Genomic DNA, 16,021 nt, shown 5'->3' with positions numbered 1-16,021 from the left:
TTACATTTTACTTTGGATTTACATCATAGTGTGTAGATATAGTTGTTCATATCTATTTTGTTGTTCATATAATTGTTAATTACTATTTCCTATGTGTTAAAGCTTTTTTTAAATATCTTTTTACCAGAGTTGTTTTTTTGGACTTTTTGGAGCCAGATTAAAATTAAAGTACTTTTGTTTAAATAGTAGTATTAGTAGTTACATATTATTTTAAATAAATTACATTAATTTAAATCATAAGATTGTTCAAAGAGAAAAAAAAGCTATACATTTTTTTCTTTTCTTTCTTTCTTCTTTTCTTTCCTTTTTGTGTGAAGAAAATCAAATTTTAGTAGTGGAAGTTGAAGTTTTTCTAATTATATTTTCATTGTGTTTGTTTCTGAAAAGGATGCTATTGTCAGTTCAATCGATCTAATATTGTCCAATGTGTTAAAAAATACACAAACAGCATTTTTTTTCGCCTACAAAAAAAGCACCATTTGTAGAAATAAAATTAATTGAATAGAAAACCCAATCAAATACCTATGAAGTAAAAAAAAAAAAAAGAAAGAAAAAAATATGTGTATTTTTAGAATATTTTTGGGGAAAAGAATTCAGATTTATGAACATGATTTTTTTTATTTTTATGTATACTATTTATCTAGGCTTTCCTCTTTGAATGATAATGTTGATATTATTGTTGTCCTGCGAAAAGCATCCACATTTTGTGAGATTGTTGTTGTTTGTATCCAAAATATAGTTTTTTATTTCAAAAAAAGACCCCCAAAACCCAATTAGGAGATTCATGTGTTTTTTTTTTAGATATGTATGCTAATGAGTGCATAAGTGAGACGATTACCTGGAAACCAGAGGGGCCAGGCTGACCTTGTTCTCCTCTCTCTCCAGCGGGACCCTAAAGATAAAAGTGACCAAATCAACTAAAGCCATAAAAAAACACTTTGGAAAAATCGCTTTTAGGAAATTTATAATGCGTTATTATTGATACGTACAGCAGGGCCGGGGGGTCCAGCAGCGCCAGTTTCACCATCCTTTCCAGGTAGACCCTGAGTAGAAGAAAAAAAAAATCCACTGTTAATTAAGATGTTTGTTACACGGTTTCTTTTGTTGATGATTGCTTCACACTTACTCTCAGACCATGAGCTCCAAGCAATCCCTTCTCTCCAGATTTGCCAGGCTCGCCCTAAAAAACAACCCACAGAGACAGAATGCGAAAGAGAGAGTTGATCAGCGACAAAAATGTGTGATTTGTATTACGTAAGAGTGCAAGACGATCAACTGCCACCACATCCAACAGATGGTGACTGGGCAAAAATAAAGTATAATAATATAATAATAACAACAGGGTATGAAAATGGTATTAATATGCCCCATGCCCTAATTCTACCTAGCAACAAGTGACTGGGCAAGGATGCGAGTACTGTTATTTTCCTGGCATGGAGCTTAAGTGGGTGGAGTCCCAACAACAATTTTAAATACTGAAACACACACATATGCACATTAGATAACGTAAAGTAAACAAGTACAGTAATAGTCATATGGTGACAATATAATTATCTTAATGCGGTGATAGCTCGCTTACGGTTGCTCCTTTGGGTCCGGGGAATCCCATGACGCCGGGCTGCCCACGGGCACCCTGTGGGCCGGGGGGTCCGGGTCGGCCATCTTCACCAGCAGCTCCCTGCATGGTCAACAGTCAATAGTGGTTATGCAGCACTTATAGGTAATAGGATTTTGGCAAAGTTTTTAATATTGAACAGATGAACTTAAAAACAACAACAACATGCGCGCCAAGTGACACATTGGGACTGCTTGGCTGGTAGGTAATAATTGGATTTGTCATTAAGTGTGGATTGATCAATCACTAAAAAGCCTTTTGGTGGCTGAGAAGATCCTAAATCACATCATGGCCCCTGAAGATGGAAAAGGTGTCTTTTTTTTTTTTTTATTGCCAGCGGTCATACAATTGGATGAAATGCACTCACAGAAGGTCCGACTTTGCCTTGGGGACCAGCGTCACCGGGACGTCCAGTAAGACCCTGCCGGAGCACACAGACACACAATCAACAAACACATGTGTACGTAGATCATTTGCATAGAGACGAGACGCACGGGTCCATAGCGGAAATTCAATCGTCTGCTAGATTGCATGACCAATAAGTTACAACCGCAGGAAAATGGAAAATACATAAATTAGCTTAAGGTGGGTGGAACTTGTCCCGATTAGGGATACAGCGGTTTACGGTTTACGGATAAACCATGATAATATTTCAGACTGCTACACATTGTAATGATCGATAATTATTTATTTAGTGTTGCTGAGAGTAGTCTTACGGCCTGTCCCAAACATTGAAATAAGACAATGCAAACAGATGAATATGACAAAGAGACGTCAAATTCACACCTCAATTTCATTTTTTGAATTTTGCCAATGTTTTTACATTTTTGTGGTTTCTTGTGGTTCCTTATTGTATTTTTCGTTTTTATTCTTTCTAATATTTTGTATTTTTTTGTGTATTTTTTATTTTGAATTCTTAAATTTACTATTTGGTATTATTTAAAAAATATTAGTATGTTTCTAATTTGTTAAATATTTGTGTATTTTTGTGCAATTTTCTAAAATATTATTATTATTATATATTATTTAACTATAATTTAAAAATGTTTTTCTTGATCTAAACATTTTTCTTATAATTAAAAAAATCTTTTAGTATATAATTGTTATTATTTTTTAAAATATGTGTATTCTTTGTAAATATTTATCATTTTTCTATACAATATTTTATTGCTTTTGTATTTTTCTTCAGTATTTTCCTTTTTCGGGTGGTGGTATTCATGTTGAGCAGTGAACAAAATTAGGGTGTGGTTTAGCTTGAGAAATCCACAACAAACAATACGTTTTGTTTTTTTGTCTTGTAAAATATTTGCATTCTTTCTTATATTTTTCCTTTTTTCTAATACGTGTGTGTTTTGTTAATTTTTAATAATAATTGTAAAAATATTATAATGACAAATAATAATAATAATATTTTTGTTTTTCTCACTGAATTGAGCAAGTGGACCTAATGTTTTGTTTTGACTTGCATAACCCAATCCCTGGTTTATTTATTTTCGGAATATTGCAAAAACACAGATAACCTTCATCATCCTGCTCACTGTAATCTTGATATGAAACTTTCATACCGTCATCAGTGACCTTCTCCACTACGGGACTGATAATAAAGTATTATTCTGAAGCACAAAGCCTAACTAACCAATCAATCTATTTCTTGCACTAGAACTTACTCTGGCACCGGGGAGACCGGACTCTCCGGGACGACCTGGGTCACCGCTAGCACCCTTGGGACCACTGGCACCTGAGGGTCCACGCTCACCAGGGGCACCCTAAGAGAGACAAAGTTAGAGAGACAAAGTTAGAGAGACAGAAACAGGCCTTTCATTCTCATTTTGATGGTGTGAATCATTCCATTGACCCGTTGAAGATGAACAGATTAAATTCTGGCAGGTTCATTTGAGCGTAAATGAGATTTGTGTGTGGGGAGATCACGTTTAATGAGATTCTGCTGCTGACATGTGAGACATTTGGGTCACTGATGCAGAGACGGATTCGGAGCGATACTACCATCCGGTGGCCGCCAGATGGAAGGACATCCTCCACTGCAAAGCCTGAGCCGAGTTACCATTTGCACAGGAATGCATAGAACAGCATTGAACGAACTTTTTTTTTTAAGCCCCCACCTCCTTCTACATCCAGGTAGAGTTGGTATGCATGATGGTTAGTCATGTAAACCAAATTCAATTTCATGTGTCATTTAAAAAAAAAAAGGATACAAGCCTGTATTATAAACAGTATATGGTATTTGTCAATCACCAAAAGAAAGTAGAAGGGGGAGGGGGGGGAGGAGAAGAAGAAGAGGGAGGGGGAGGAAAGAACAAGGAGGAGGAGAAGAACAATTGGAAGAAGAAAAAGAAGAAGAAGGAAGAGGAAGAGGAGGAGAAGAAGAAGAATTAAAAAAAAAGAAGGAGGAGGAGGCGGAAAAAGGAAGAAGAATATGAAGAAGAGGAAGAAATAGAAGATTTGATTTGATTTTGAAAAATGACATTTATTTGCCGCACTTATTTACACTTTTCATAACACAAAGCTCGGCAAGAGCAATTAAAGAAATAGATAAAAAAATAAAATGCTTTCACAGCAGAACATCACTAAAACATAGCGCCTCCTCATTCACGTCGCACAGTGCCCCGTTAACAGTCCACATCTCACAAAAACTATCCAAATCTCCTGCTCTCTTGTAAAAACTAAAAGAAGAAGAAGAATATGAATAAGGAGGAGGAAAGAAGGAGTAGTTGTCCCATTTTATACTTGTATTTACCCTATAAGAGAGACATTTAATTCAATTTATCAACTGTATCCATGATATAGTATAAAATCCATTAACAGGAGGAGGAGAACAAGAAGAAGAAGAAGAAGAAGATGAATTTGTAGTAGTGTCGCCACAATGTGACATGGGATTCTAGTTAAGCTAAGACATTTTAAACTAAAAAGAAAAACGTTTCTGTAGATAGCATAACATTTTGAACCCAACCTGAACTGGTTCGCTGTTGTGCTTGGTTTTGGGACACGGATTTTGGGTGCTAGTCCAAGCTCTACTGTTCTTGGTCCCAGTTTCTATAAACTAAAATTCTCCCCAAAAATGTGACTTGTAGTCCAGTGTGGCTTATAGTCTGAAAAATATATTTGTATATTTACATACTATATGAAACTATAGAACACTCCTCCCCCCCAAATTTTTCCAGCCATGCACCACCTTCAACATCCCAACAGAGTTGACGCACCCGTCTACTAATTACTGAAATAAAGATGAATGCCTGAAAGTGTTTTGTCTTGACGTGATAGTACTGTAAATGTGTCAGCAAAAATGCGGAGTAGATACTTTGTATTTTAGGGTGTAGATATTTGAAGGTTAAGGTGTCCACAGGATTAAAATTGAATTACAGCCATGCCGGAAGCGATAACACTGACTCGTAAATGACATTTTGCAAAGCATGATAGCAAAAAAAAAATGCAATTGCAAATTGCAAGTTGACAAGGTTGGACTCGATGGGAGCTACTGCACACATTTCCTTATCTCGTGTTAATGCATTTTAATAAGGGCATATTTCCATTTTCGGCAGCAATCACAATCATAATAGCTCTTTTTTTTAATTGAGGACATGACTCACCTTGGGACCAGCCAACCCATCTTGACCTGGGAAGCCCCGGTTACCCGGAGAGCCCTGGAAACAAACCACCATCAAGACACTACTTACTCATTTTCCAAGTTTCGTACTACAACAGAAGACTTTTAAAAACGTATTTGGTCTCTTCATAAATGTATGATAATAATTATGTTTCATTGGGACAAATTAGAATACAGATCTGCATGCAAATTCACAATGAACCCCCATTAGCTTTTTTTCTAATAGACAAAGGCATGGCTTGAAGACAACAAGCTCCTACACTCACTTCAACAAAGACACTTAGCACCCAAATGCCACCAGACGGCACAATAACAACGAATAAGCACATTTTTCAGGAAATAAGCAAAGAAAGGGTTTATCAATTGCCTTTTTTTTTTTTACAGCTACATATTGATTTTGATGTGTTACAAAGTTCACAAAAGTCAATGTGAAACTTTACAGCAAGCTAGCAAAATATTTTGAAAACGTCTAGCATTTGTACTTTGACTATAGTAGCAAAATCTCCGGTAAGAGTTTCCTCTTTGAAGGAGCCTAGAAACAGCCAAAAAGGATTCGTAAAAGTATGTTTCAACCCAAATTGTGGACTTCCTGTGTCATTGTAATCGTTGGTTCTTGAGCCTTTTTTTGTAGGTTTGCTCATAATGAACATGGTTTCAGGGGCTGGATTGTTACAATTCCTCAAATTTGGTTATGCATGCAACACCTGGAGAACCTTCAAATTGCTATACTACAGAATCCGTTTACATTTCACAATACTCACTCTTTCTCCCTGAGGTCCAAGTGGTCCAGCAGCACCGGGTTCGCCTCTGGGCCCTCTCTTGCCTTCTTCTCCTTGTGGGCCGAGGGCTCCCTGAAGACCAGCTGGTCCCTGCACAAAACAGCCATTATTAGCTCGACCGTCAGTACAAGAACAGACATTGTTCTCGAAACATTTGCTATTTTTCTTCTAAGTCAGAAGTGAGCTAATTTGGACATAAGAGCAGATGCATATTATGCAATGTTACTTGATATGGTTTTTCCACCAGTGTGTTTAACAAATTGTCAATCTCCAGGCAATCAAAAGAGTAATGTGGTCGTGGCCGTGGTGTATCATCACGAGGAGAATATTGACGGTATTGGACTTTAGTCTATGATAATAATATTGAGTTGAGAAACAAACAAGAACTGAAAAAAAGCATTTCAAATGAAGAACACAACCGTCTGGTAATGTTAAAGGGTCAAAGGCTTGATGCAGTTATTGCAAGTAAGGTAATATTCCACCAAATATTATGTGTTATTTGACTGTAAATTCATTTAATAATGTCCGTTCCAATACTTTTGCTCACTTGAAAAGTCTAGATGTGATAAATACTACAAAATAAAAGATGGAATTCTGAACTTTTGTCTGATATTCATTTTTTGATCTGAAACCCAAATGTCTTCAGTAAACAACAAAAACAAAAGGATGGATAGAAATATGCTTGCTAGATGACTTTAAATGAGGTTTATATTTTTGTTCATTAATCTGTACTTTCTTTTCTTCCTTTGCCCTTTTATTTTTACGCCAAAACAAAAACCAATAAAAAAGGAAATATGCTTGCTATGACTTTTATTAAAGTGTCTCGTGTCTTCATGACTTAATGAAAATGTGACTCCCGACGTAAATGTCAATAAATAAAAATGAAATCAAACGTACAAACTCTCCTTTAGGTCCAGCTTCTCCCTTGAAGCCTGTGATACCTGGATCACCCTGAAGGACAAAACACACAAAAAACAGACCGTTGTCTTCAAATACTTCCTATGTTGAAATTCATGTATTTTCCAGATGAAAGCCACTATCACTGGTGGCTGAATTATGCTGTCCGTGATCACGTACAGATGTTCCTTTTGGCCCGAGAGGTCCGGTGGCTCCCTGAGGCCCGGGAGGCCCGCGAGGTCCGGGGAAACCGGGAGCGCCGGCGATACCGTGAGCACCCTTCCAAGCAAAACACTCACTCTTAGTCTTTTGATTTCCACTTTTATGAGAATATGACACAAAATACTCATTATGGGAGATTTTGCTACTTACAGATGATCCTTTAGCTCCGGGGATACCATCAGTACCGGGGTTTCCCTTTGAACAACAGAACATTACGTAAAGTAAGCCTCCCTGCATTCATAATAAACCATGATGAGCAGATATTTCATGTCAAATCTCTCACAGAAGCGCCGGATGGTCCAGATGAGCCAGGCGTGCCAGACTCTCCACGGGGTCCCTGTGCACCCTCGGGTCCACGAGCACCAGTGGGACCAGCTTCTCCCTGATAGACAACACAAGATGTTGTTGTTGAGTGAGGGCTCCCCCCAGTGGTACGTGAAAGAATCCCTGCCCAAGTCTAGTTCAGGTGTACTGAACTTTGAATTAAGCTCAATACATTTGCATTTAATGTTTGTTCACTGTTTCTACAAATTTATTTAGGTACATTATTTCATGTTTATGTGCAATATATTTTAATTGAATCATTATTTAAGTGTAGGTTTTTTTCTACAACAGACTGCATATGTTCAAACTTACTTCCACTCAGGCCTATTATTTTATTATTTTATTGTTGGTGACGATTGTGGTACTTGGAGAGCAAAGTTTTGTGTAAAGCGTTTGAGAGCCCCTGAAGTACACAATCTGTAATATAGTTCCTGTTAATTAAATACACAACATGAGATTAAACATGCTCTAAATACATCTAATTAATTGGGAGCAGACTGATAAAATTAGATGTTCAATTGTTCAAGCCTGCGGATCAGTGCGGCAGTTTAACTTTTTGTGCATTGATTTCTAATATACTTCCACTAGCGCATATGCTAATGCTAGCTAGCAAAACCGCACTGCGCATTAGTCAATTTTGGTATAATGTGATTTTTTTTCCCCCACCAAAATTTTCGCTACAGTGCTTTACATCACAGTAATTACTCTTACTTTGCCTTTAAAAGACACTGAGCCCTGCCACAAATCGCGAAAAATGCTCCCTAAATGACGCCCGCCTTAAAAATGTTTAAAAGTTGCCCTTATCCAAAGTTTAAACAGTAAATAATCCACACATGTTCATCCACAAATTAATTAATATCATTTCAAACTCATCCTGCAACATTACCCTTCAAAATGAATGACTTACAGATGATTTGATTTTGAAAAATCCACCCGAAATGTTTTTCCTTTTTCGTCAGAGCTTTGGCGCCATCTTGTGGCAGTCCAGAACAAGCACAAAAATCACAAACTAGTTTTGCAGTGAATATCGGGGGAAAGTTGAAAAAATTGTGAATAGATAATTTGTGAATAGTGAACGAGGACTGTATGGAGTATTATTGAACATTCAACTGTAATGCATTAACCTGTGCGATATCTCATGGAACTTGCTTTGGATGTCTATGCTGGAGTGTTTATCTACGTCACTTCACGTTGCGGCAGTCAGAATATGTGCTGATGCCCATTTTGCTCAATTTCTGTCATTTTCAGGAAAGAAACACTTGGATATGAAGTCACACATGAGCCAAGTATTACATCTAATCCAATTTAGTGTGTCTCAGTCGTGACATTTAAGTAATTCTCTAACTTCTGATGTGGTGACAAAAGCCCCTCCCCCCCCAACCTTATTGGCCACTTGCCAGATACCTCAGCACACTTCCTACTATTACAGCTTGGCGTTGTGTGCAATTCCTCTCCCATAGGACTCAGGAGTTGAATATGACATAACTTAAAGTGTAGCTACAGAAAAAAAAAAAAGGTTTTGCCAAGCAGACGGATAGAATTCCTCTGCCCACATGGTAGATTGATGTTATTTCACTTCATGGCCATCAGTTAGGGAGAACGATTGCCAAAAAACGTGAAGTTCCAGACAAAATACGTGACTCATTTTGAGGTCAGGAAAAGCTTTGAGCTGGATATTTTTAGGCTTGGTTTATTCAGCCGATGTTCTAATAATGCTTTTGGTTTCCTTGGGTTCTTTTAGCGCTTAAATGCGGAGCATCAAATACCGAACGGGCTATTACAGTGCCAGCAGGCAAACTTTAGACCTCACGTTCATTAAATGTGAACACAGGGACGAGGAGATACAGACTCAATATCATAGCATGAAATTTTAAAAAATGTGATTATTATTTTTTTCCCAGTACAGGAAGTACTCAGTCTATGACAATGAATTTGTACGCAAAAGCGAAATGTGTCATTTATCACTAACCCAGGCTAATGCAGAAGTAAAGTCATACCTACAGTCAACATTTGTAAGGAAAACCCTAGTAGGCCATACATCAGACAAAAACTAAGAACGACGCTAACTGGTAGCTAATACATTTAGGATGAAAGTTAAATAAATTATACATTCCTAGGCTAGTACTAGTTAACTTCTTCAACTAATTTTTAAAATCTCAGCTGATTTGATTTATTGATGACATTTTCTTATGCCACCCAGTAAACTAGTTTATTGCAAACCGTTTGTCACCCTGAAACCTTATACTGTACGTCTAGCCGTTTTTTTTTTTTTTTTTTTTGAACAGAAATTGCCAAATTACTACTAGAAAAACGACCATAATGGCTGCGTCAATTGCCAACTTTCTGTTCACGGTTCTTGGAGACTTTTGTATGTTTCGCTCTGATAAAAGGGTCTAAAAATAATTTCGGGTCAATTGGTGAAATTGGTGTTGGGGAGCTAACAAGCACTTCCCCAATTTGTGGAGTATGGGAAAGATTTAAAATGGCGATCTGCCCTACCAATGTTGGTGGCCTCACCCAGCAAACAAAATTTGAAGAAGAAGCATTTTGAACACCTCTGAACAGCAGATTCAAGGATAATGTGTCACGATTAAGGAAAATCAAGGCTGACTTCATTTTGGAAACTCTAATTAAGAACTTTTTAGGATCCGTGCACACCCTGTTTAAGAATGTCAACAGTCTTCCCATGGGACACACAAAGTGCAAAGTACAGCCACGCAAAAGGTCACTGATATAAAACCGCTAGCTCTACGACTGCCAGATTTTCCAAAGAGATGTTCCATTTGTGAATTCCCAAAAGATCGCGAAGACGGTACAGCATCAATGTCGAGTTCGCTGAGACTGTCTGCACATTCTGGATGAATAAATCAGATTTGGGAAGGGCAGGGGGAATGAGACCCTCGGTCCAAGTTTCCACGCAGACGGCCGCTTTTAAAGTGCTTTTCAATACAGCGCAGCTTTCTCTCATTTCAAAGCTTGACCACTTGGCTTTAATATCATCTCTCTCCGACTCACAAAAGACTTTTCTTGTCACAAAGGAACTAATTGTTACAACTGCAATCAGATGCAAAAAAAAAGAACAACAACCTGATAGCCAATTAATAGAAATATGTTTCTATAAGTTAAAGTATTTTATGTAAACACAGATCTCAGGTTAAGTGCTGATAAAGCTGCAACAGAAGGTTGCCTCCTCCATAAATTGGAGAGTGGAGGCCATTTTCAGTTTTTTTTTATATTTTTTAAATAGTATAATTTTTCTATGGAGCCCCTAAAGTGACATGGGATTAAAACATTTTTTTTTAATATGTTTCTTGTCCGCACGATATGCAATATGCATTTTACTAACAGGGATCATTTCACTTAATGATATTCATTCAACAAACAAACAAAAGATGTTTCAATAAGACGTTCAAATATTCAATTATGTGGTAAAGTGTGTCCGCAAAGACAACGAAGAAGTTGTTCAACAACTTTGGGACTGACCTTTGAACCAGGCGAGCCAGGGAAGCCCGGAGCTCCAGAAGGCCCGACTGGGCCCTACACAAGGGATAAAAAAAACATGGTCAACATTTTTATCCCACATTGTTGTGCAATAAATGCAAATTTAGCATATTTCAATAAAAAAAATAAATGAAAATCTTATTTTCTGATCCTCATTTTGTCTTGTTGCATTTTCTTTTTAAATCTGACAATAGTACATTTTATGACATTAAAAAAATAAAATAAAAACAAAAATAATAATCTCTCCCTCAGTGTGTGCTTATACGTATATGGAACAACCAAAACGACTTGACTCATGATTGGACTAAAAAGCATATATAACCTACAAACTTTGCTTTCCGTTAGACAACATCCATGTAAAGTTTCTAACTTGAAAACTTCCCACAATGCAGACAGGATGAACAAGGCCGTCCCGTCTTTGACATGATTAGATACCTACCGGGGGACCAGCAGGGCCGGGCAACCCATCATTACCGCGGGCACCCTGGAATGAACAAATCAAATAACAAGTCAGCACATGTCAGATGAAATATTGATTGCTGATTGATTTGAGGCACTCACAGCAACACCACTAGGTCCAGGACGACCTCTCTCGCCGGGAAGGCCACGGGGTCCCTGTGGAGGTGACAATGGTGTCATTCACAATGGACTTATACGCATTTGATACAGAAGACAGTAGAAACTAAGCTGCAATAATATTAGATGTTTTTTGTGTGTGCAGAGAATAAATGATATATGCCTGTGAGTGTTGTTTCTGCTTGTGTGCAACTAAAAGATGCTTAAAAGTTTAGAATTGCCTTAACATCTATGCTAGTTTTGTTAGCCCATCCATGGAGTTTTGCATTGTGTGTTAGCATTTAGCTAGCAACCTTTCATAAGCCAGTTATCTGGTTCAGTTCACCGAGTGTATCTTTGTGTCTTTGTTTTACGCTTAGTTTGCAAGGAACTTGAAACTGGAAGTTGTAAAAAAAAAAAAAAAACAGCTTGAAGAAGGCACTTGCTCTCTTTTTTAAACTGTTGCTTGTCACTGCCGGCAAGCTATAGCAAAACATAGCTAACTCTTGTAACATACATTTTTGCTGGCAATTCAAGACAAAAAATTTAATTAAAAATTGCATCTCGAAAAACTAACGGTACAGTGTTGTAAACATACATACCATTGGTCCAGGAGCTCCGCTTTCTCCAGAAGTACCAGACTCTCCCTGCACACAAGTTACCATCATCGTTATCTTTACTTTTCAGTAATCAGATTTATTTTTATTTTTTATTTTTTTTTTTTTTGGGGTGATCCATTTTAAGATAAGGTCAGGTGTCCTTTATGATAAAATCAGATTTTTCAGGCAATATAATATATATATATATATATATATATATATATATATGTGCATTTTCAAGACCAGAAAATAATTAAGATTTTTAGGAGGAAATAGTTTTTCTTTTCCCCCCTGACAAAACATCATAATGAAAATACTAATATTTTTGTGGGGGAGAAAAGAAGAAAGTTGCATTAAAAAAATACAATCATATTTTAATAAATGTGTGACTCTTATGACAAGTCCCAAGAACAAATGCCCTATTTTTTCAGTGGAAAGCAATTATTTCATTATTGTTTTAGAAAAAAAAGTCCTTTAAAAATAAAAAAAAATTGTATTTTAATTTAAATAATTCAAGACAAAAGTCAATATTGAATTCAAGATTAGTCAGCTTTTTAAAAGATTACAATAAAAATTGAAAAAACAAAGAAATTAAAAAAAAAAAACGGCTGTCACACCTCTAATTTATTTATTTTTGAATAATGTCTGACTTAACATATACAGTAGGTTGCCTTTTTTTCTCGAAAATTTTGAAAACAAATTTATTTTCAAAAATGAAATTGACTTTTCATGGCTTTAATGGGCCATTTTTTCCCCACTCATAGACTCTAGTACCTCTTTGCAATATATAGTGGGGTCCTAAAGAGTCAGTAAATGGTAAATAAAATGCACGTAATAAATCATAATGTACCTTTGACCCAACAGCACCGGTCTCTCCTTTTGTACCATCAAGTCCAGGGTATCCCTAAAACAGACAGAGGAAACACAATTAATAAACAATCCCTCACCCATAAAAAACGTTATAAAGCATGAAGAAGAGCCCTGACTGACTCGATGTCCCTTGATGCCAGGCAAGCCGGGCGTCCCGGGGAAGCCGCGAGCACCCTGCAAAAGAGGATAACATGAAGAAAAGACAATTTCAGCCTGTTTAGCTGAACACAAGCTAAAATATTATAATATTATAACAGATGGACAAAAAGGTCAATTGTGCTTTCTTCCTCTAAAGGAAGAGTATTTCATTGTTCTTCCTGTCACTATAGATATACTGTAGATAGATGAACAAAGATATGTTTGTTAATAAATAATAATTTTGAAACAAATCAAGTGAGATTGAGAAATTTCATGGATGAGCTCTCACAGGCACACCGGTTGGGAATCACTGTCCTAAAAGACGCCTCCCACCATCTGCAGTTATGTTCCACTCACCTGAGGTCCAGAAGGTCCACGCTCGCCTGATTTTCCAGGTTTGCCAGCCTCACCCTAAAGCATAAACAAAAGTGAAAGAAAAAGAAAAAAAGAGAAACTATAAATTTGGGGAGCCTCTATACAATGCTGCTTCTGATCATTAATTAGAATTATTGGGGAATTAGTGCCCCAATTATTGCTTCTAGTGGACACATAGTTAGATACATCTAATGTCTGCTGCCATCCAGTGGCCAAAATGAGAATTACATCTTGGTGTTTGGAACCTCCTGGTAAGGTTTATGGAAAAGTACAACCGTGTTGGTTGTCTTCAAGCTTCAAGCTTGGAACGTTGAGATTTATTTTAAAACTTTTAAGTGCATTTTGACTGCAGGGATTTTTGACTTTTGAAGTAGAAACTTTTGTAAGACCATTGTATGTTTGGAACTGGGGTCTAAATTTAGCTCTGATGTAATTTATCAGGGGCTAAAAAAGCCCCCAATATGTTTGTATTTTGGGGTTGGCTCTGCAGTTCTGAGATTGATTGGAGCATTTGAGTTACAGGAACTACAAGAGTTCTTGGTTGTAAAAGTTCCGCAGAGAATTTATAATTTGTGTTTCCAGAGCGTCTTACAGTTCTCGGTAATTAATTCAAATGAGTTTGATGACGTACAAGTTTGATGAGCCCAGCCGATGTAAAAACAACCCCCCCCCCCCAAAATTTGACCAACCAATTAGCCTTGGTCAGCGCATATGGAGGACCAAAACTACCAAAATTCAAAATAAATAAATACTAATTTAAAAATAAATGTTGAAATAAATACAAAAATAAATATACACATAGAATTAAATATCAATCAATAAATAAAAACGCTCTGCTCTCACATTTATTTATTTAGTGCTGCAGACGCTCTGCCAGGACGAAATGTTATTCAAATGAGGGGGCGGTCCTTTGACTGTCTTGGGCTGGACTCCGCCGTTGCAAACTGCCTTCCATTGGTCGAGTGAGCGGCTCTGTGAACAAGGAAGTCTCGCCGGCTTACATTGATAGCTCCAGCAATGGACGACTATTTTATATGTATATATTTTATTTTTATTTTTTTATTTTATTTTTTTATTTATTAAATTTTTAAAAATATTTTTTTATACCCGTTTTTATTTTCACTTTTAGTCATTTATTTAGTCTTTTTTTGTATTTTTTTATTTTGGCAGTTTTGGTCCTCCATAAGTGCAGCCCGCCCCCTCAAAGTTCCAGCTTGGCTCAGCAAGACCTTGCTGCTGAGATAGTTCTCGGATGTCCCCTGGGGAATTTAATTACCACGGAAATTGTTGTTGGTGTAAAAATGCACAAACTGAATTTTACCAAGGTGAATTGAAAAGAATGATTAAAATTGAAGAGAATGATTAAAATTGAAAAGAATGATTAAAATTGAACATTTTGACACACTCACGTCATCTCCAGGTTTTCCAGAAGGTCCTGGGGGTCCACGGGGTCCCATGGAGCCCTGTAAACGACGAGGAAACAAGCACAGGTATGAGACTAGGATACCACTGGCATTGTGCAGCCGTGCAGCTTTTCCCTTTTGGCGAGCTTTGATTTTAATCACACATAATGAAGCAGCGTTAAGGGGGGAGAGCAAGATAATCCCAAACTCCACGGGGGAAGATTAGCGCAGCTCCGGGTTCAGTCAACCTGCTGAGGGACCGGGGAAGGAACGGTTGGGGTCGTGTGATTTCTGGAAGCTTCATTTGGGGTAAATAAACGGGAGGAGGAAGCTCGTAGTGCGGGACTAAAATGACAGGGAGACTTTTTTTTTTAGCATAAATCAATAAAAGAGCAACACAGATGTTATTACAATTTGCACATGGACACTTGTGGAGCTCAGCTTTCACTCAGAATTCGAGCAAAATGGGGAATTTGTCTTGAGGAGATACCATAGGGAGGAATAGTAAATAGGCGGCTAAACAGGATAAAGGACAGTTTTACGTTCATAACTAGAATATATACAGAAGTATAATGTGTGTGGGGGTTGGAATGACACTCACAGCTTGTCCAGACTCTCCAGCCTCTCCTGGGCTGCCTTGGAATCCTTGAGGGCCCTACACAAAGACACACAGACATGTTAAAAAATTCATGAATGAATGAATGAATAAATAAGTTTAGCAAATGACTGCTTTTTTCCTATTTTTTTTAAACAATTGAATATTTTTAAAAAATGCAAAAATAATAAATAACAATAGAAAATGCAAATACAAAAAATATTATATATAATACAAATAATGAAGTTGTTACTTTAATACAATAGATAAAATAAAATTAATAAAAAACAAAAGTAAAAATATAAACTGAGCAGCTTAACCCAAATGAGCTAATGTATTGCCCAATACTGTAATAGTATTAATAATAGTATTTTTTTTTTTAAACGACAAACAATAAAACAAAATAATTCATGAGCTAAAAAGTAGAAGGATACAAAAATAAAATGACCACATTAAAAACAAAAGTTCAATAATAAAAATCAAATAAAAAAGTTGGACTACAAAAAAACAATCTAAAGAAAAATAA

At 36.7% G+C, this 16,021-nt stretch overlaps 1 protein-coding gene across 4 annotated transcripts in view; it reads right to left on the bottom strand.

Moving 5' to 3' along the window:
- Positions 1–16,021, bottom strand: part of col2a1b (collagen, type II, alpha 1b) — a 109,645-nt gene that overhangs the window by 15,363 nt on the left and 78,261 nt on the right. For 3 of the 4 annotated variants that reach the window (XM_077572191.1, XM_077572192.1, XM_077572195.1), the window contains 21 exons: positions 15,502–15,555; positions 14,907–14,960; positions 13,480–13,533; positions 13,105–13,158; positions 12,965–13,018; positions 12,118–12,162; positions 11,522–11,575; positions 11,400–11,444; positions 10,943–10,996; positions 7,419–7,517; positions 7,286–7,330; positions 7,094–7,192; positions 6,914–6,967; positions 5,999–6,106; positions 5,221–5,274; positions 3,283–3,381; positions 1,983–2,036; positions 1,580–1,678; positions 1,127–1,180; positions 990–1,043; positions 839–892 (listed from right to left, as the gene is read on the bottom strand). In XM_077572191.1, the coding sequence (XP_077428317.1) occupies positions 839–892; positions 990–1,043; positions 1,127–1,180; positions 1,580–1,678; positions 1,983–2,036; positions 3,283–3,381; positions 5,221–5,274; positions 5,999–6,106; positions 6,914–6,967; positions 7,094–7,192; positions 7,286–7,330; positions 7,419–7,517; positions 10,943–10,996; positions 11,400–11,444; positions 11,522–11,575; positions 12,118–12,162; positions 12,965–13,018; positions 13,105–13,158; positions 13,480–13,533; positions 14,907–14,960; positions 15,502–15,555 (1,341 nt within the window). The remainder of the gene's footprint in view (positions 1–838; positions 893–989; positions 1,044–1,126; positions 1,181–1,579; positions 1,679–1,982; positions 2,037–3,282; positions 3,382–5,220; positions 5,275–5,998; positions 6,107–6,913; positions 6,968–7,093; positions 7,193–7,285; positions 7,331–7,418; positions 7,518–10,942; positions 10,997–11,399; positions 11,445–11,521; positions 11,576–12,117; positions 12,163–12,964; positions 13,019–13,104; positions 13,159–13,479; positions 13,534–14,906; positions 14,961–15,501; positions 15,556–16,021) is intronic. The other variant, XM_077572194.1, reaches the window with a different exon arrangement.

This window comes from Vanacampus margaritifer, chromosome 8 (assembly GCF_051991255.1).
Source record: "Vanacampus margaritifer isolate UIUO_Vmar chromosome 8, RoL_Vmar_1.0, whole genome shotgun sequence".
Lineage (NCBI taxonomy): Eukaryota > Metazoa > Chordata > Actinopteri > Syngnathiformes > Syngnathidae > Vanacampus > Vanacampus margaritifer.
The sequence above is the reverse complement of the archived record's forward strand: the minus strand, read 5'-3'. Positions and strand labels throughout refer to the sequence as shown.